Source organism: Malus domestica, chromosome 05, assembly GCF_042453785.1.
Source record: "Malus domestica chromosome 05, GDT2T_hap1".
Taxonomy (NCBI): domain Eukaryota; kingdom Viridiplantae; phylum Streptophyta; class Magnoliopsida; order Rosales; family Rosaceae; genus Malus; species Malus domestica.
The window spans coordinates 37,113,937-37,135,000 of NC_091665.1; the positions used below are offsets into that span (position 1 = coordinate 37,113,937).

A 21,064-nucleotide genomic window follows, 5' to 3' on the forward strand; every position below is an offset into this window, starting at 1 on the left:
CCCCTTTCATTTTTTGTGGAAGATATAAATACACAGAAAAAAGATAGTGGCTTTATTTGCAAAAGGGTGCAGATATTACAGAAAAATGGCTCACTTTGTTCTGCAAGTCCCAAACAGCTTGAGAAGCTTCACTGTTTCTGCTTCTCTTTCATCCAATGGTACCAAAATTAAAACCTCTATTAGTTTTATTAGAGTATAGATTTTATTGCTAATTGGCTAGTTAATTTGAGTCTTTCTCTTGTAAAAATGTAAACTTTGATGGGAATTAGGGGCTTGTAGTAACTTAGCTGTTTACATGCATTCACTCTTACACTCGAGGTTCTGAGTTCGATTCTCCCCTTCCCCACTATTGTTTTGATCAAAAGAAAATACTTTGATGAATTGTTTTGGACTGATACTTTGATGAAGATTAACATTTAATTTTTCAGGGTCTACTCCTTTGAGTTCTCGGGGGAGCAGTGGAGGTGGTGGTGGGCCAGTGATACTGGAGCTTCCTCTGGATAAGATAAGGCGGCCATTGATGAGAACCAGAAGTAACGATCCAAACAAGGTTCAAGAGCTCATGGATAGCATCCAAGAAATTGGCCTTCAAGTACCTGTAAGAACTGCTAAATGCCCCAAACTTTTAAATTTACTATGTTGGGTTTTGTACTTTCTGTTTGGTTTCCTAGAAAGTGAAGAGAAAATAATTTGCTTTGAATATGATTTATTTTGAAGTTTTCACTTTTGAGTACCATGCTTACCCTGCCTTTCTCAAATTTTAAATATCAGGCTGTGTTCTATTAATTGTGTAATGCAATGCAATGCTTGTCCTTAGACATAGAAAATGGACTTGTTGAGATGATTATTATTTAACTTTCCGCTCGATCAAGTATGAATTTATAGTTAACAACAAATGAAAATGAGGATAACATGGGGCGAGTGAGCAATTGTGCAGTACGCCTTACACTGATTAACGAATGAAAATGAGGATAACATGGGGCGTGAGTGAGCAATTGTGTAGTGCGCCCTCACGCTGATTAATGGAAGTTTTCAGTTCATCGAAAGAGTAAATCTTTGTGACTAATTTGTTCTTATTGTCGACTTTGAAGCTGTTGTTGGAACCAAACCATACTAAAACATAGGGAGTATGAAGGTAGTTGTCTTAACTTGAAAGATGCAATTGTGTAGTGCGCCCTCACGCTGATTAATGGAAGTTTTCAGTTCATCGAAAGAATAAATCTTTGTGACTAATTTGTTCTTATTGTCGACTTTGAAGCTGGTGTTGGAACCAAACCATACTAAAACATAGGGAGTATGAAGGTAGTTGTCTTAACTTGAAAGATTCTGGTCAAGGTTGGTGGAATATTGTTGCTGTGATTTATCAGTCTTAGATTGCCTTTCTTCCTTTTCCAATTTCTCTTAGGAACTACACTTATTTCTGCTATTTTGTTTGACAAGAAACTCAGGGATTACAGTATTTCATAGGAGAAAACCAATTAGAACATATAATTTGGACGCTAATATTCCAGGTTTTTTTGTTGGAAATATATAGGCGTTCTCAAGTAGGCTTTCTATAAAGAATACGATACATGAATTTGTAGTGATAAGTTAACATGCGGTATAAGGCCATAGGTAGCTTAAGCTTTTGTATGTCGTCATTACATCTTGATGCTTCGATCATCTCTCGCTAGATGACTTTGAGCATTAAAGATTCGGCTTAATAGCTGCGAATAACTTTTGGATATGTGTTGATGTGTAAATGTGTATACGTTTTTAGAGTGCAAGTATCTGCGTTCAATTCCTGGATCATATGCTTTCGTCTGACTTGACGTGCTAATGCAGATTGATGTGCTTGAGGTCGATGGAGCTTATTATGGTACGTGCCTATCACTATTCTAAGCTATGAAGGGTTATTATTCTCTCTATTTCTTCCTTACAGATCATTGGACTCCGTTCAGGATGCAATTTGTTTGTACCAGAATATTATAGCCGCACGCACATGTTTTTCAGGATCATAGCTGACGATTTGATCATGTTTTGGTAGGTTTCTCTGGTTGTCATCGCTACGAGGCTCACCAGCGCCTTGGGCTCCCCACAATACGTTGCAAAATTAGACGTGGAACAAAAGAAACTCTCAGGTAATGTTGTTGCCTAGTCTTCTTAGTGCTTAATTGTTTAGGTTTAGGTGTTCTTTCTATTAATTCACACATAATTTTCTTCATCTTGCAGGCATCACCTCCGCTGACTCTCTGTGGGTAGTCTGTCGGAGTGAATTTGCAGCGTTTACCAAGTTAATCAGCTATGGCATCGATTATCTTGCGCCTCCACTTGTTTATACAAAATCTTGTCAATAACATGTAATGTTTACAAGGTTGACTCTCTGTGGAAGCTGCTGCTATCCATAGTATCAATGCAAATCTTTGTTGCTTGGTTTTGTTTGTCTTCAACTAAACAGAAATTGAAATCATAGTAAATAACGACGAATGTTTACTCCGGTCGCCCGGACTTGGGGATGTCCACTCCGTGTGCTCGCCGTGATCGTGTCTCCGCTTTTTGTTTCAGATAGAGTAGTGTACAGGGTTTTGGAGGAGAGCTGAGTTCCAAGGAGATGAAAGAGATGTTTCCAACATTTTTTGGTTTTTTCTAGTCTAGTTGAATAAGAAAAGTGAATTTTACACACCTTTTTTTCACCCCGCATTCTCGTTTCTTTGTGCGAAAATCATTTCCCTTGAATAAAGAAGCCCTGACTTACATAGAATTAAATTTGATTTCTGTCTTAATATTTTTGGGAATTTTTATACAGAAACAAAATATATAAAGATATACAATTTGTCAAAATTTGTATGAACTAGCCCCTCTTTCTCTCTAATAACCGAGGCGTTGACAGAATTCCAGGGTAGATAAATTACCTTCTCTTTTACCCCTTAACTCGTTTTCACTTACTTTTTTTCACTTGTAGGATATTGGACCGGATCTTGAGACAGCGAACCTCGGTAGCGGGCTGGGGCCGGTACTCCCTGAAGTTGAGCCTTCCACAAACTTGATTTTACTACGGCTTGAGCCGTAATCTAAAGGACCGGAACGGCGAACATTCCGCAGCCTGCTTTCTGTGCTCCGAAAGCTTCCGCTGTCAGCATCATACTCCTGGCCATGGGATGATGATCCTTTGAAATAACTTGAATCATACTGAGTGGAGTCGCCGTGAGGATGTCGCACTCCAGGAGAGGAATGTGAGAGCGAGGCAGCAGGTGAATGGCGGGGTGAACCACTAAGTAATGCAAGTGGTGTCGATGGAGAGTTTTCGTAATACTGGCTGTATATCGAGCGAAGAATGGCGTATGGAACATGGGATTCCAGAGAGCTTCTTGGAAGATAAGGAGAGATCTCACAAATTTGGTCTAGGAAGATTAGCTGTGCTACAAGATGAGATCTGTGAAGGTTGAAAATTGAAATAGCAGCTTGCGCTGGTTAAGTGGGAGAATCATAGACAATGTACATGACTCATGAGCAAGCAAGTGAAATCTTGTCATGACAATCTTTACGTGCATTCAAATCACAAACAAGTGAGAAGAGAAAAATGAACTTACCGGTTAGTTTCATTCCATGAATCCAGTATAATGCCTGCAGAGAATTTGACGAAGAGCTGCATTGTGGATTTTATGCTTACCTCAGCTGATGAACGACTTTGCATTTCAGTGTCCCCTGTTTCGACAGCATGTCCATTTGAGAGAGATTGTCTTTGTTGATGCTCACGCTCCAGTCTAACAAACTCACTTCCTGCAATTACAGCAGTAATGCACCTGCCAACAAAATTTGTCCATGATAGGCATTAATACATTTTGCAAAAAGATCGATTATTTCTTAAATTAATGATCACAGAAGAACCAAGAAACTACATAAACAGATATTTTCCAATTGAACTTTACTAGTGGATTAGGTATGGGTTTGGATAATTTTCCTTTACGAACTTCAAGGACATAAGAATCCCATCTTGTATTCAGAAGTATCTAGCGTAAAATATAATTCTACTTATTGGTAAAAGTAAATGCAAGAGCACCTTGCCAAGCAGTGGATATTGTTGTTGAATCCCCCTGTGTCCACGTTGAAGGCAGTCGTATTCCAAATATTAGAAGTCATGAAGGTGGCGAATAAATAAGGCAAGAAGCTCCATGAACCATCGTTTGCACATCCAACCTCTTCTAAGATAAATCTCACCCACTGAGAATCATGATCGTAGACTACACCAAAGTTGTTTGCCACACCCCTCAATCTCCTGATTTCTATCTTTTCAGGTATTTCTTCAGGTATATGCTTAGCTATCCCGGTCAACAACGAATGTATCAAGGGTGCACCTTCTAAGAGCACAGCTCCAGAAGCTTCAGCTAGAAGTCTGTCAAAAGCCAAGGCCAGCCCAGCTTGAACGCAAAACCCAATCACGGTGTCTATATCGAGTATCTGCTTTATTGATGCGTCTCTTTCCATTCGGTCACCAGAATGCAGGCTGCCAGCAACTGCCTCTAGCACTTCACGGTTCGATCTCAATGATGTGTCAATACAATTCAAAAGGGCAGCAGTGTGTTCTTTCAGCATTCTGTCTAACCTGTCGACTCCATAGCCACCAAAAATCCGAACAAAGGCCTTCAATTCTTTGATATCAGTGACTGAATCAGCAAAATATCCACCAACAGGCCTCGTGCTCTTGAAGCATTTGTGAATTGGAGCAAAAAGGATTCCAGCGCCAGATATATCCTTGATTATATTTTCAATGTACCAGTTGCAAACAACCTCAGTGGCTGATCCTGTGTGTTGCTCTGCTGGCTTCTCAAACAAATGCAAAGAAGAAACTGGTCCTGAGAAGGCCTCTGAGAGCAGAACTTCTCGAATACCTTGAGTTAGGTCCATGCTAATATGCTGCTCTGCCAGATGGATTATGCTTATGTGTCTCCGAATAAGTGACTCAAGAACAGAAGGCCGTTGGAGATCAGTATCAGTTTTCAGTGCCGAAAGCAATCTCCTCCTAAGGTTCCCAAGGATGCATTCTCTCATGTACTGTTAAAAGAATAATTGGTACACTTCAGTGGAATGCAAGAATCGCGTAATCTTGTGATTGAAGAAAAAAGAGTATGCCTTACCTCCCTTAAGACAAAAACATGGTTTAGCACACATATCGGCTCCATATTGTTCAAAACCGAGCATAAATTGGTCAGTCTCTGCACTGCAGCTTCTAACCTGCCATTACCAAGAGAAAGAAAACGCACTGTTAGCTGTGTCGAAATATTGGTGACTCTGAAAACGGGAAAAACATTTATGCATGAAACTATGATGATTACGGACTTACATTTTGATAGAAGCATTATTTTCAGGATGACTCTCCTGACCAGGAAAAGGGAAACCAGATGCTCCCTTCGGAGATTTAGCTGAAAGATTTGATACTCTGGATGCATAATTCATATAATACGCTGCCTGCTCTGGAAGAAGCTGAAAATTTTCACAAAATTAGTTTTGTAAAACATAACTGATTCAACTGTTTCTTATTTCCTGGTATTTCAACATTAGATCAGATAAAATTGATTACCTGGATCTCAAGGGCACCGAATCCTCCTTCAGAATCAAGTATGTTGATTAATCCCTCGAGTCCTCCCATTATTGATTCAATAAGAGATTCAACATAAAGGACAGCATCCCTGCCAATTTTAGTTACCTGCTTGCAGTAAAGAGATCATTTTTAGTCACATGCATCCATGTACATGCTGAAGCAACTTAAGCTATACTATCGTAACATCATAACATGCTTGATTTTGTCTCAACAAATGAAGACTCAGTAATGAATTTTTTATGATAGAATGTTGTGACCGTAGATATTTCTAGAAAATTTTAAGGGGAGGTGGAGGAAATTGAATTTATGAATCACCTCTTCTGGAACAATGGGGGAAGCACATTCTGGGAAACTACTTGCAATGCCAAGCCATGCACAGCAATGCTGTGGGCGGCCTTCTGGGCCAAACATAGTGTTCCTGAAGACCTATTCAACAATTTTAATTGCATCAAGTAATTCTCTACGCTAAAGAGTAAAGAGGAGCTTGGCAAACCAATTACGGGTCAAGAGAGCAAGACTTACTGCTGTAAGGTGCTGATGGTAAAAATACAACTTCTTAGGACTCGCGTGCTTTGATAATTGAGATTCGAGTTCGTCAACACATCTGATTTGAGAAAATACAAACATGTTATTATTCTCACCTTGACACATTCAAATGCACGTGCACCCATGTGTTAATCTATCAACAAACGTTAGAAGTTGAAAGCAATTATTTACTTCAGGAACTGCTTGACAGATATTTCCAGATATTTCCAATAGCAAATTCACATTTCAGGTAAAACACTGTGCTACCCTGGCTCCTATATGTAACATAATAAAAGTTAAAAACATCTTCACGCGTTTTCTTTAACTATCCAAGAAGACTCATATGTCATAAGACTAACACTCAAGAACAAACGGGAATCACTTAGAAATAGTTACTAGTAATCACCAATAAGGTTTTAATGATCATTTTCTCCAACTGTTCCATACATTAGTAACTCGTAAGAATGTTTAGCTGCGTCGATGTAATTAACTAATTGCAGTGATGGACTACAAATTCACATAATGGCCAAAACCAAGTCAGAAGGAGCACCTGGACCAATTGTATGCAGCATTTCCTTCCGATAATAAGCCTTCTTTCCCAGTAGAAACTGTAGCTTTCTCCAAATGTCTTATGTTTATAGATGATCGGGAAGATGTGACTATCATCAATATTGATAACCAATCCTTTCGGAATTCCTGCTTAGGAATCACAAGATTAGCGCTCATTCAAAATGTATAAGAAAATAAAAAACCTTAATAATTTAAGAACTAAGATACTAGAGTGAAGAGGACAATATTCAAAACGATAATTTAAATAGAGCGATACCATGAGGGATGAGTTAGAATATGCTAAGAAATAAAAGTAAAAACGACTAAAAGTGAATAGACTTTTATAGTCCTCACAGTCCTTTAATTCATACCAACCAACAAGTAGTCTACACCTATTTCAGCACTTAGATGTGTATTAAAGTGATGAAATAATAAATGGGAAACTTTATCTCCAAGTGAGGTGCCAAATAAGCATAAGCAAGGATATATCATAATCTACAAGAAATATCTATTCGGCATGCAAAAACCAGGAGAGATTAATTCTAAAGATAATTGAGCATAGTATGCAGACTTCTTACAGTTAGATCACATGTAATGGCAGATACATTTTCACCCTGTGGTTTTGGTATGTTTTCAAGGTGCTGAACAATCTGCTGAAAAAGACCTTTCAAGCTTGAATCTAAGTCAAGAGCCACCATCCCAGGGGTATTCAACAAAGACCGGATTCTAACAGCACAAGAAGAAAGGTATGATAATGCATAACCTCGAATTGCTGCACAAGAAGAAATACCTTAATACAGTAATAAAAGTATATATAGAAATTATCATATTTCCTCCATTGAGAATAAATTATTAAATATACACATGAAGGATTCTTAATATATAAATTATCACATTTACTCTATTCAGAAAAATGGCATGGCAGACAAAGTTCAAACTAACCTGCAATGTACTTGCGTACTAAACAGCATAGATGGTCCATTCCATCTAATAAGAACCCAATAGTTGGATCACTGGGGTCCTGCAAACGGAATTGCAATTGTTAAAGTCAAGCACATCATTATCAGGTTAAAATATAAAAGACTGATCATGATGGATCTCAATAGATACGGGAAAATATGGCTTACTATGTCAACAGGTACCATTCGAGTGGTTTTTGATTTTGATGACACAATCCCAATATGTTGGAAATACCAGATGACCTCACATTGAGCAAAAGCCAAGGCAGAGAATACCATCTGTAGAATACATCAAATCATCATAATATTATCAACAAGTACTAGAGTGTATCATTGTGCAAAATTTTTAGCTTAAATTTTAAAAAGATGCAGTTTAGCATACCGTTTCAAAAAGCACATTAATAGAATCCTGCAATGAAAACGTACTTGTATGTTTGGAGCCAACAAGCTAGGCTGATCAGTGAAGAAAAGCGCCATTCTTCCAATCTCTTGCTTTAGCAATATTCTCCTCTCATGATGAATGGCATCACACGAGAGTAATGCTTGCTCATGCACTTCACTGCATGAAGTAACCATTTTAATATATTCAATGTACATGGTACCACAAACATCGTCAATCATAAAGAAAGTTCCTTTGATGGGAACTAAGAGCTACTTACGCATATTTGAAACATGAATATGGATATCACAACATGGGATCCATCCAAATGAGAATTTGTATAGGACAATTACAAGAGTGCTTTCATAGTTACAACAGGTTATTATGATGCATGGATATAAGAAACCATACGGATACACAAACATTATATAGGAAACCATTGATTGATATATGGTCCATCCAAATGTACCTTATCATTTTCTCAACTTGCTTAGCTACACTATACTCCAGATCTGCTTCTTTTTGCTTCGTACGACCAGACTTTGCCATCTTCTTTGATTCTAAAATCAGTGGCAGGACATATAGCTGATAATCCTCATGCAAAAGTATATACTGCATGTTCAAGTTACAACAATTAACTACTGAAAATGGTGAAAGTATTTCAATGATAGAAAACTGACAGCAAAAATCACCTCATCCCTGAACAAAGTAAGAACCAGATTTTCTTTCAATACGACCTGAAATCCACAAAAGTGAAACAAAAATAAGGAATAAGACACGTTATGCATGATAATATAACAACAAGCACATACTGTCTAAAGAAAATTCCTAAAACAAATGCCCAAATATGCATATCTTCTCTTCCACTTAAGATATGTTCAATTCTATTGAATATAAAATTGGCAAGTAAAATTAGAAATGAAACAGTGTAAGGTTTACCAGAGCAATGTCAATGCTAGTAACTCGAAGAAGCTCATCAGGACAAACAAGATACCCAAATAATACCCATTCACGATAAGAGGTGACATTTGCTAGATCCTGAGCTCTCTGGAAATGGAACATAACATTAACCATATAATGCAGTTTGCAATACCAATACTTGAAGAAAACATTCAGATTGTCAATGTATGTCTTACCATTGGGTGAGCAGAATTTGTTAGTATGTCTGGATATCGAGGATGATATGGACTTAAAAAACCTTCATTTCTGAGCTTTCTTGTATCTGTTGACAGAAAAATAATAGGTCCCACAGCCTCTAGCACCTGGAAAAGAAAAGTGAAATTTAATGGTAATAAAATCATCTGTGCTAGACTTATTAATTACACCTTTTTGTTATAAATTATGATGTTTGGGGAGGGGGGAAATGTGGGACCTCCTCTTTCTTCCCCGGCCACAAAAACATAATTATCAAAACCAGTGATAAATTAAAGCAGAAACTAACCTCTCCAATACGTGGGCTCACAAAATTTAGGTCTTCTTTTAATCCTTTCAGCAGTTGATCATAACTGTCTATAAACTGAACCAACCTATTATCATCAGAAAAAAACATGAGGCCTGAAGTTTTAAGCATAAACAATAAGAATAGAGATTTCCCATTAAGACAAATATCATATTGGGGATAGAGCTGCAATCAAGCTGAGTCAACAATGAGCTCAATAGAGCCCAAGCTTGCCACGAGCCTTCATGTTGAGCCTCAGATCAACTGACTCATGAACAGGTGGCAAATCACTCGGTTCATTTACAAGCCTACTTGGGGGGCAAATAAAATATGTGCTACAGCTACAAGTGAAGCACAAGTTCTAAGAATAAAAAAGAAAGAGTTTTGTTCTCTGGTTATGTAATGATACATGGTATACCAGATCTACCTATTCATGCCTAAATATAACAATGTAATACCCTGAAGTTCCATATACTCAGTTATGCAGAAGACCCCATAACCACTAACCACGGGTTCATGGAGTCATTTCAAGAATTCCTTTTAAACATTTTCTGATACTCTAGCAGAGGTATAGAATAATCATTAAACAAAATGAATGATAACGATATGCAACAAAAACAATTAACTTGTAACTAAAAATAGTTCCTACCGATGATAAAAATCACAATCTCGGTCTCTTGACATGGAATGCAAAAGGTTATACATTTGTAGCATCATTTTCCTTGGCATCTGTTATAAGCATAGTGTTAGCAAAACAGCAAATATATGTATGTATACACGTATTTATAACCATACGCATGTCCAGTTAAGATAAACCAATTAAGACTCAAAAAAAAAGGAAGAAGAATGGAAATTAGCTAACCTTCTCTGAGAAAAGGTTCACGCGGACAAAGGAACAAAAGAGATCCATAAATGCATGTAGTATAAGTGAGTTCTGATGGGGCTGCAAAATACTGCGCAAAGTTATTAGAGATGCCATGTAAAATCCTTTTCATCCAAGGAATAATGCAAGCATTGAGTTTATTTTGTCAAACTCCCTTGAAAATGTGAGATGTGACCTTAATTTACTTGTTCACTTGTTAATAAACTCAAATGCATATAGTGGGAAGCTTTTTGTCAATTCATATCCTTGCTTCATGTCATCAAATCAGTTAAATGAAACATTGCGTTTGTTAGCCAAAAAGGTGTAAGATAGACATTGAGGAGCAGAACTTAAATATTTCTGACTACAAACCTATATTTACATACGGCTACTTCTAACAAGCACTATGCATCTGTTTCCACAAGAACCGTGACACTTACTAATTAGACTACCTTGCTGTACACTACACACTCCCATTTGCTTACATAACAAGATAAGAGGTTTGTTCAACTTTTTCAATCTTCAACGTGTATCAGTGAGGGTATGGACAGAGATATCAGAAAACCATAACTATTTAGCATCAATCCTATCCTTCTGGAGATCAATTTGTTTGGCACGGTGTATAGAGTTAAAACTTGAAAGGGAAAACAATGTCAATATCATTGTTCCACCCACAGCCTATAATTCATAGAGGTAAAATAAGTGATGATGAGACTCACCAACAAGGTAATAACTGTGCTGCTCAGATCCAATATGAGTCGTAGAGCTTGCTCTCGGAATGCCATCAAATCAACAAGCAGCTGATTCATGCAAAAGAAAAGCTATTATTTTATTGCATCTAACATGTGGTCGTAGTAAATCTATAATAGGAAGCGAGCCAGCGATTTGCAGACCATCTCTCAAATCAAAAGCACCACCACCCAACAAGAATAAATGATTTCAACTGTTTGTGCAATAGCTCCTGCACTAACCATTCATGAAACTGTTGTTGATAAACTTGCAACAAATTAAGAATTAGGTTTTAGCCTTTCAGGCATCAATAATTGTTGATACCTAACTCCTTTATAAAAAAAATAGATGAAACAAGTACAATTAGAGACTGGCAATACCTACCATCAACTTAGTCTATCACCAAAAACATAAGCACTGGAAACTAATAGTTCTGCAAAGGCTTTTTATAGAATATGGAGGTAATGGAGGAATTGAAGCAAATAAAAATACTAAATTCATACCTGGATCCATGGTTCCAAGCTTTGTAAATGAAGTTCTGCATTGTCTTGCAAGGCATCCCAAGAAACCTTATCAACCTGCATCAATATTTTTCTATATTAACAATATTCGATTAGCGAAGTAACACTAACTAACAAAAGAATATCTAATAATTAAATGAAAACAAATCCACTCTTACGCGTTCAAGCTGTAGTTTGCTATAATGTTCAGGGAACTTCTTTGAGAGTAACAAGCAAATTCTTGGATGGTTGGGGAACACACCGGCTTTCCAAAATGTTTCTGAAAATACATGGCCAACTGGATCCGGGTAATCCAAAATTTGGTTCAGCCTATACATTTTAGCCATAAGACCTTCCGCCACTTCAGTTACTTGAACTACCCACTGCATGTTCACACCTTTGTGGGACCCGCCTGAACTATGGACCTGTCCATCAGGACCTGAATTCCTGGAGCTCCTCGAATTCATTGGAGAAGTTGTCTCTGGACCCAAATATTCACTCCATCTTGATGGACCCTCCCATTCTTGGGATCGCAGAGAAGTTGGGGACAGTGATGAATCTTGGCTAGAGAAACGTTGCCTTGATTTTGCCATTGGTGAGTAATCAGAAAAAAACTGCATTTCAAGTTTTGGTTTAAAGTCAAAATATTATAAAGAATAAGAAAGGATTTAAACTTGATATCTATGTTAAATTAGTCAGGAAAAACTACAAATAATTAGTTCATAGAACACATTTAAGATAACCAAATTTAATTTGTTTGATATGTATTTGAAATGAGTATATGAAATCATTTCAAGTTCGCTTTTTTCCTTCTAATTGTAATCTCGAAATATAGGGATAGAAAGAGTATCCAAATAATTTAACTAAGCAATGTTAACTAAATCCCTAACTTTGGAATCAATCTCTCCAAAGGGACCGTGAAACTACTATTTGTTTCTTAGAATTTCTCCTGCTCTACATATCCTTTCATGAATTGACAAAAATAAACAAGCAAATGTCAAATAAAGTAACAAAATTTGAAAAAGAAACTTAACATTCATTTTCATTCATTTTCTTCGTACGTTCTGGGCAACGAAATGAGGGGCAGAATCTTCCCTTCATTTCAAACAATACGGCTTTTCAGCTCCTTGGTACTCAAGCATTAAAGTTTTGTTCACCACAAAGCTTTATTGCTTGTTCTTGCAGAATGGTTCCATTCCATATTTCATTTTGCAACGAATAAAAGCCCCGATTGAAGGATTAACAGGCTTTAACAATATAAGAAAACCTCTAGTACTAGACAATTTCCTTTTCGAAACACCAGCAGCCAAAACCCTCCAAATAGTTGAGTTTAAACTAGCAAATTAGTAAAGCGACAACAATTTCCCGAAATGTAGAACATTTCACAGTTTGGACTGAACCAAATTACTAACATTTGAACCAAAAAGGAAAAATATTTAGCCATTGTAACCGAACAGACACTACATCAGGAAAAATATTTAGCCATTGTAACCAAACAGACACTATATCAAGCACATGAATCACAAAACTGCAAATGAAAAATTCCCCATTTGGCTGCTCGGAAAATGAGAGGAGATCGCACACTCAACTCAAGGGCATTGTCAATGCACTTGTAGTTTGCAGACTGTGTTCCCCTTTTTTCTTTCCAGCATTTTCTCGGCAGCCAAACAGAGCAAATAGAGAGAGAGAGAGTAGCATACTAGCATACAAGTTAAAGCTGCGAACTTTAAAGGCGGAGCAGGTGGAGGAAGGCGAAGATCATCGGGAGCTCAGATCTGACAGTCTCTCTGCTGTGAATTGCGATTTGAGAAGCATCTCTCCTCCACTACGAGACTGAATGCCCTTTAGAGAGAGAGGAGTGGTTGGTCTAGTGGGAGAGGGAGAGCTGGGAATTTGGTTTAATGTATTTATTTATAAATTAAAAATTAAAAATTAAAAATTAAAAAAATGATTAATTTTTTAATTAGCAAGTAATTATTTATTTAAGACAGGCATGGTCGGTTTCTTTTCTTTTCTCTTCCCCTTTTTTTGTTGTCAAAAATATAATTTCTTTAGCTAGAATAATAAAAAGAAAATCAAGACTTATACAATCTCATTTATGCGTTCTTCCTATAGATTGAACGAAAAATGTCATATCAGCATGCACCGCTCGGTTTTTCTCCCTATAAGAAAACACGAACTCCACAGATTCCTTACAACTCGAAGGTACCAAATATCATACAAAAAACAAATTATTGTGGGTATAATAGTAGGGGTAAAAGAAAATTTGGGGTTATTGTTTTTCAATTCTCTTTTTACATTTTTTTTTTAATTTGTTCACGGCAATGACATTTTTTAAGTTGTGACAATTTATGTATAAGGTTTGAAACTTAAGTGATTAAGGATGTTTTTCTCTTGCAATACTTCTCACATATCTTTAATTTCCCAATGTCTCTCTTACAATTAAAAAATCATGTCTTTTCTTTCTTTGGATTAAATATTAGTTAACTCAAGCTCCATTTTTTTTTAACTAATAGAATAGTTATATTAAATTCAAGGTGCAACATGACATTTTAGAGATGTACAATGGCATCACAAATTTTGGAATGCGTGGTTATGTTGATATACGTTCGTAATCAACACTACGCTATGTTGATTTGAATTGTCTTCGATAATCTTATTCTAAAGATACATCTCCCTATTCAAATACATGAAGTCATATAATAATTTGTGTTTCTTTTACAATAAAATAAGAACCAAAAAACAAACTCACGACGACAACTTAACTACAATTTACAAATATAAATATTAAATAGATGACGCGAAATAAATTGCACCCAAACATTCTCACACAATTGAAAATAACTTGTTACAAAATTATTCCAAAGTTCTTTTAAATTATAATTATTACATTATAGGCAAGAATTTGACGATATTAAAATTTTGCTACACATTAAATTTTTACATTATATATATACACACACACACGCTAAGATGATAAATATGATTATACCTATAGATCTTAATTAGTGGCACACATGATGTTGCTACATATTAAATTTTGTTAGATATTTATATGGATAGTTTGGTTCACAAGATGTATGTTTGTGGACTTGTTCACCTTTTTAGCTGTGTGTTAGTGCCTTGTGCGTATGTTAGAAGGATGCACTCCTTGTTTTATGAGGTGGAAGACATACTTGCCTTGGACGTTAAGCAACCATCATTGTTTTCTAATTAAATTAGTGGGATTTGTGAGAGATTATTGTTGGACGCAAAAGCTGCAAAAATCGGCTATAATAATACAAAGATTTTTTTTCCAAAAATCATGATTATCTTTAGAGAAATTTTATTTAAACCCATATAACCTATTTCTACACCCAACTTAAATTTTAAATGTTAATTATCTATATTATCCTATTGCATAATTACTATTAAGTACAAAATGAAATTAATAATAAAACTCAAATTTATCAATAAGCTCAAACACTATAATTAAACCCTACGATCACTCTTTGTTTATCCTACGTTCATTCCGGCTAAAACTCTAATAGCTCTCATAGAGAAAAACAAAATTTTTTAGTGATGGATGGTGATTTTGAAGTTATGAATCCTCCAACCAACGTATGACTCAATTTATGAATTTTTTGTTCGTTTGATTTCAATTTTTTAGAGTTTAGAAGATGAGTATTTTAAATTTTACATGTACATTCTTAAATTTTCATGTACTAAATTAGTATTTACGATTTCACACAAACAATAATATTTCTGACATTCAAACACCAGAGACTAACGAAGATGCATCTTGAAATACAATATAATTCAATATAATTTGCAGCCTTTGATATCCTACAGGTAAGTAAGTCTTGTGTCTACAACATATGTGCTTGTAAATTCGACATTTGTGCTTGTAAATTAATATGTGTGCCACAAATCTTAGGCTGGTGGTGGTTGTCTTGCATCGTTAAGGCCTGGTCATTGGTTAGACTTGTACAATGGTATTGGATCGGTAGGAATTTCATAAGCAAAATTTGTAATTGATATGTGAGTGTGCAGTTTCGAAATTATAGAGATATTATCTTGTCAAACAAACAATAATGTTTTCGAACAAACCTAATTTGATTACTAGTGCTCCATGCACTTCATGAAGCCCATAGAAAGATTCCTATGAAAGGGTATGGCAGCAGACACATATGCTCATGAAACAGATGTTAGATTAAATGTAGAAATATGGAGAATAATTCGAATAATGACTTTGAGGTACGACTTGAATCGTTTCCTTAAAGTGTTATTTGCCCCCACTCGAATGAGTTTGCTAAAGGGTTCTTGGCAAATCACTTCCAGGATACAACAAAGTATGGAATATTCGATTAGCAAAACCGAATTGTATTCCCTTAAAAATAACTAGAAAGAAATTGTATAAATGTGATGAGGAGAGAAAAGAGAGCAAAGAAATTATGTAGACAACAAATTTCTGAATGATTCATTTTCTACTAATGTTACCAATATATATAGAGAGAATTGCACCTTTTAGACATATCCTTTGGTTTTGGGTGTGCCCTCTCACCATGAGATACAACTAAACATTGCAGAATTACCAATAATTACGTATGTTGGAAAAGGGCATGCATCTGTTCGGGATGCATCCTGTTTTTCCACCAAACAATAAAAGGTACGGCAGTTTTCAAATTCCAAAGAATGTGATTGTTGGGTGACTAACCCTCTCCTGACAAACGCCACACTCATATATATATATATATATATATATATATATATATATATATATACCTATATATATATATATATATATATATACCTATATATATATATATTTAAAATATTCAACAACAGAGACCACACGGAGAAAGATGGTGATGCATGGTTTTTGTCAACATCTACAGGAAGTGTCAGTCTTGTTGTCAGCCATGACTGAATTCACAACTCAATTCTCACTGTCCATTTCCAAACGGCGTAAAGATAAAGTTATAAATCAAATGGGTGTAAAAATAAATTCACATATTGAATTGGATTTATAGGGGCATATTAGGTAATAAATTTGGGTTTAAAGAGATATTAATAGTTTAGTTAAAAATCAAATGGATGCAAAGAATAAGTTGGGTGTAGAGATAGGTTACATAGGTTTAAATAAAATTTCCCTTATCTTTATGGCCGTCAATATTATGATGGTAATTAAGTTGCCTAATTGGGATTAGTTCGCAGGTAAGCTAACTATAATACTATACCATATGCTTGGGCAATGCTGACGTCACAAATGGAGGCGTTTGACTTCGAGGGAATTGGATCCTCTCCTGAGCAAAGGTTCAGGATCCTCTCCTGATCCAATAACACGGACCGTTGGATTTTGATTCAACGGTTACAAATAGGGGACCTCTCTAAAAGTTATAATAATTGTAGCCGTATGATCAAAATTCAACGGTCCATGTTAGCAGGTCAAGAGGATCCCAAGCCTTTGCTCAAGAGAGGATCCAATTCCAACTTTGAGATCAACTTATTGGCATAATAAAATGGGTCGGGTTGGGCCGATTTTGAAGTTTATTGATTGGGTGGGACTGAAAATTGATCAAGCTAAGGGGTGGTTTGGGAGTGAGGTGCTTAAAAAAAAAGCACCCATGAAAAAAAGCTGTGAGGGTTTTAGGTGTTTGGTAAACTGAAAAAAAAGGCTTATTTTGGAAGCTGCTGTGAGAATAAGCTGAAATCAAAGAAAAAAGCTGAAGCTGCTATTTGCAGCTTTGGAAAACTGGTTTTTTTTCAAAGCACACGGAGCTAAAGTGCTCCTTTAATGAAAAGACCCACTATGAGACTGCTTTTTTTTTTTTCCAAAAGCACTTTTACAAAAAAGTTTACCAAACACTCTGCTGATTTTTTTCACAGCCGCTTATTCTCACAGCACAGCCGCTTATTCTTACAGCAGCTTTTTTTCAAAGCACAGCAATACCAAACCAGCCCTAAATGTAGCTTTTTATGGGTCCGAATTATATTTGGACCTTGAATGAGCATGGGTCCGAGCCAATTTGGGTTCCAAAAATGCCACGGCAATCGTCAAGAGGGAAGGGTGGGTTGAAACTTTGGAGAGATTTTTTAGTATGTGCCGGGAACATAGGGCGATACATTACGTGTGACGTGTTACTACAAATGTTTAGATAATTATGTTAAAAAGTTAACAACTTGAAAAAAAAAAAAAACTTTTCTCTGCTTATATAATAATACGTAATGTACCCATCCGTATCTTGGACACAATGAAAAATTTCTTGAATTGAAGGAGTGCTAACTTCCCCTTTTAGATGAGGGATGGAGATTACCTGTCAATTTTGCCTATAACCATTAGACGCAAAGATAAGAAATTAATCTCAAAGAAACAGTTTTTGACAAAAGCTACAAAGCTTTCACTTCAGTGGACATTACTATTTTGAGAGACTATCGGCGAATTTTAACGAAAATTTTTTAGTACTGTTCATTTTAACGAAAAACCAAATTTTTACACTAAAAAGTCAATCATGGTGCTATTCACTTTACCCTTTATTGTATCCTTATCGTTAAAATTTAAAGTTTTATAGCATTTTTCATTAGTTTTCCTATATTTTTAGTCATAAAGGTTTTTGACGGTGAAATAAGGGGACTTGTCAATGTTTTAATTTTACAAGTAAGCATTTCGATTAGAATATATTAAGTTTATATACATAACAACTTCCTTCAAATGCAAATTCACCATTGGATCGTACTAGGAGCAAATAATTCAATCAAGAAAGAAGAAAATACAAGAATTATATCCATCTAATGTAAACAAGTACATACACAATGTTTTGTAATGAGAACAACTTGTATAACACGGGTTTACCGCTACAGTGACGTCCGGTGCCAATAATACAAGAACGTGTAGAAAAAAGCTAAAACATATCCTTACATAATTAGCATGAATGATGATGACTTCGTTACATGCAAGTCTTCACTTTTTATAATGAGGTCACGCATGCATGAAATATTATTCATTGTCCTTGACATCTTCATCGGGGAAATTTCCAAGAAGGTCCGAGCAAAGGCAATCGCTCAACTTTTATTGGCGTTGATTTTTCAGTCGGTTTTATGTAGTTTCTTTGTTTCTTTTTATCGCTTCTAGTAAACCTCAACAAGAATTGTTTAACAAGTTTGATAATCTTGCATTATAATAATACTTTTTAAGAAATTTCGACGGTTCGTTGTGACACATTATTTAAAAAATGAAATTTTAACGAAAAGCCTTCGGTACTGTTCACTTTAATGAAAAACCACATTTTTACACTAAAAAGTCAATTCTGGTACTATTTATTTTACTTTTTATTTTGTCATTATCGTTAAAACTTAAAATTTTCAAATTGATTTATTCGTTTTAGAAAAATCAAATTTCACATCTCATAGACTATTAGTGGGACCATGGTCTTTCCTTTTCCAAATGGTATATTTTTTTGTCAATTTTCCAAATGGTATTAGGTAGAACGTAATCATCGACGAAGACTTCGAACTTCCCATTGACTAAGACGACTTATTGACTTACGTTCTTCTTGAATTCAGTTGATGAGCAAGACTCAATCACTCAGGTATTATCTCCTCCTCGCTTGATCATTTCTATAATTTAGGTTTCCAGAATCGTAATTTTTTTTATATCTAAATCATGAGGTTTAATTGAATAATTCAGGTTTATTTTGGGGTTTAATTTCCACATTTTTGCAGATTTTGTTAACATGGATCATATGATAAAGGTAACTCCAGCTTGTCCTTCCAATATGGTTGCTTATCTGATCCTTGTTTGGTCCAAGGCCATGGAGTACTGCTTACTGCCCACGATACGATTTCTCGTGTCGGTCCTCGACGGATTCTTCATACGTTTCTTATCAAAACCCGTGACGCTGCAGATCGAAGAGTACCACGGCACGAGCACGCGTAACAAAGTCTACGATGCGTTAGATCTTTACTTGAAAGACAAGATCAGCCCTTCAGCTCGGCTTCTCAAAGTTGCGCAAGCTCGTAAAGAGACTAATTTCACCGTCCAGTTTTCGAACAACCAAGAGTTTGATGACTCGTACGAAGGGATCCAGCTGAAATGGAAGTTCGTTTCCGTTTCCAAGAATTTCAAGTACAATCCAACTTCCTCTTCATCATATAACAGTGTTCCAGAGAAAAAGCAATACTTTGAACTTGTGTTTGACTTGCGACACAAGGAAAAGGTCATGAATTCTTACTTGCCTTATGTCATGGAGAGATTTAAGGCTATGAAAGAAGAAGGCAAAGTTGTGAAGCTGCATACACTTGTGAGGTTAGATGCTTTTAAGATCAGATGGGAGGCAATCAATCTCGAACACCCGGCAACGTTTGAGACGGTGGCCATGGACCCGGAGCTGAAGGCTGCGGTTGTGGAGGACTTGGACAGATTTGTGAAGAGGAAGGAGTTCTACCAAAGAGTGGGAAGAGCTTGGAAGAGAGGGTATCTTCTATATGGTCCTCCAGGAACTGGAAAGTCGTCCCTGATAGCTGCCATGGCTAATTACCTCAAGTTTGATGTCTTTGATTTGCAACTTACACATTTGAAAACGGATATGGAATTGAGAAAGGTGTTGCTGGCAACAACAAATAAGTCAATCCTTGTGATTGAGGACATCGATTGTAGTCAGCCGGCGGTTCAAGATCGGAAACAAAATAATTATGGCATAAAAAAGCCCGAGTTTGAAGGCAATCAGGTTAGTAAAATAAGATATTGCAAGTGATAGTTTAGCATTTGAGGTCATAAAATAAGATATTGCTCCGTAGTTGTGGTTTATCGTGTTAGCTTATATAAATTGTTGGTCAATTATCCGATTGATTAAATTTTTAGAGTTTAGTAGTCGTCTAACACGGCTTTAAAATGTTTAGAGCGTAATATTTTACAAATTTTATCTTCATCAAAAGATATGTAAGTGATTTAGCATTTGAGGTCATAAAATTAGAGATATTGTTCCGATGTTGTGGTTTATTGTGTTGGCTTGATATAAATTATTGATCAATTATCCGATTGCTTAAATTTTTAAAGCTTAGTGTATAAAATCTGTTCCAAGTGGGAGGGCTGCACTTATTCCATATGTATCAAACCTACCCATAGTATATAACAAGTTCACCAAAACTCAGTACAATGTTTTGTAATCGGGATGACTTTGATACACGACACTAGCATGCATCCTATATATATATATGTGTATATGTATGTATGTATATATATATGTATGTATGTATGTATATGTCTGAAAGCGCTTTTGATTTTCATATGATTCCTTTTGCTTTTGTGCACAGCTTACGCTATCCGGACTACTAAACTTCACAGATGGGCTGTGGTCTAGTTGTGGAGAAGAGAGAATCATTGTATTCACTACCAATCACAAGAGCAAGCTCGACTCTGCATTGCTTCGTTCTGGACGAATGGACATGCACATCCACATGTCGTTTTGCACGTACGAGGGCTTCAAAACGCTGGCTTGCAATTATCTCAAAATCTGTGGAACCCACCCTTTGTATGAGAAGATTGAAACCCTACTGCAGAAAACAAA

At 36.0% G+C, this 21,064-nt stretch overlaps 3 protein-coding genes across 6 annotated transcripts in view; 2 read left to right on the forward strand and 1 right to left on the reverse strand.

Moving 5' to 3' along the window:
- The first annotated feature begins 11 nt into the window (after nt 1–11).
- On the forward strand, nt 12–2,501 carry LOC103435288 (sulfiredoxin, chloroplastic/mitochondrial). Its single transcript, XM_008373672.4, has 5 exons — nt 12–158; nt 429–598; nt 1,825–1,858; nt 2,027–2,120; nt 2,212–2,501. Exons 1-5 carry the CDS (start codon nt 86–88, stop codon nt 2,225–2,227), a joined length of 387 nt encoding a protein of 128 aa, XP_008371894.1. The 5' UTR covers nt 12–85; the 3' UTR covers nt 2,228–2,501.
- Nucleotides 2,502–2,730: 229 nt separating this feature from the next.
- On the reverse strand, nt 2,731–13,406 carry LOC103435289 (protein NAP1). 4 transcript variants are annotated; one of them, XM_070821269.1, is made up of 24 exons: nt 13,228–13,406; nt 11,699–12,133; nt 11,523–11,597; nt 11,010–11,090; nt 10,291–10,381; nt 10,078–10,157; nt 9,432–9,516; nt 9,127–9,252; nt 8,930–9,037; nt 8,683–8,727; nt 8,460–8,602; nt 8,038–8,170; nt 7,780–7,890; nt 7,595–7,673; nt 7,231–7,424; nt 6,654–6,799; nt 6,101–6,182; nt 5,894–6,004; nt 5,558–5,683; nt 5,321–5,460; nt 5,115–5,211; nt 4,040–5,031; nt 3,570–3,782; nt 2,731–3,412 (listed from the first exon to the last, which is right to left on the reverse strand). In XM_070821269.1, exons 5-24 carry the CDS (start codon nt 10,336–10,338, stop codon nt 2,932–2,934), a joined length of 3,540 nt encoding a protein of 1,179 aa, XP_070677370.1. In that variant the 5' UTR covers nt 10,339–10,381; nt 11,010–11,090; nt 11,523–11,597; nt 11,699–12,133; nt 13,228–13,406; the 3' UTR covers nt 2,731–2,931. The 4 variants fall into 4 exon arrangements, with proteins under 4 accessions (XP_070677370.1, XP_070677368.1, XP_008371895.2 ...); XM_070821267.1 differs by having other exon boundaries at nt 10,291–10,371; nt 13,228–13,402; XM_008373673.4 differs by having other exon boundaries at nt 10,291–10,371; nt 13,220–13,399.
- Nucleotides 13,407–18,949: 5,543 nt separating this feature from the next.
- Nucleotides 18,950–21,064, forward strand: part of LOC103409009 (AAA-ATPase At5g17760-like) — a 2,591-nt gene continuing 476 nt past the window's right edge. The window contains exons 1-3 of the mRNA XM_008347821.4: nt 18,950–19,087; nt 19,221–20,224; nt 20,811–21,064. The exon at nt 20,811–21,064 is cut by the window's right edge and continues 476 nt beyond it. Of these exons, the coding sequence (XP_008346043.2) occupies nt 19,232–20,224; nt 20,811–21,064 (1,247 nt within the window). The 5' untranslated portion in view covers nt 18,950–19,087; nt 19,221–19,231. The remainder of the gene's footprint in view (nt 19,088–19,220; nt 20,225–20,810) is intronic.

Coding starts and splice junctions, on each gene's coding strand:
- LOC103435289 (XM_008373673.4), bottom strand. Junction 9,517..10,077: donor GATTGTGATTTTTATCATCG/GTAGGAACTATT, acceptor TGATGATAATAG/GTTGGTTCAGTTTATAGACA. Junction 9,253..9,431: donor TGAGCCCACGTATTGGAGAG/GTTAGTTTCTGC, acceptor TTTCTTTTCCAG/GTGCTAGAGGCTGTGGGACC.
- LOC103435288 (XM_008373672.4), top strand. CDS start 86: ATGGCTCACTTTGTTCTGCAAGTCCCAAACAGCTTGAGAAGCTTCACT. Junction 599..1,824: donor AAATTGGCCTTCAAGTACCT/GTAAGAACTGCT, acceptor GTGCTAATGCAG/ATTGATGTGCTTGAGGTCGA. Junction 1,859..2,026: donor GGTCGATGGAGCTTATTATG/GTACGTGCCTAT, acceptor ATGTTTTGGTAG/GTTTCTCTGGTTGTCATCGC.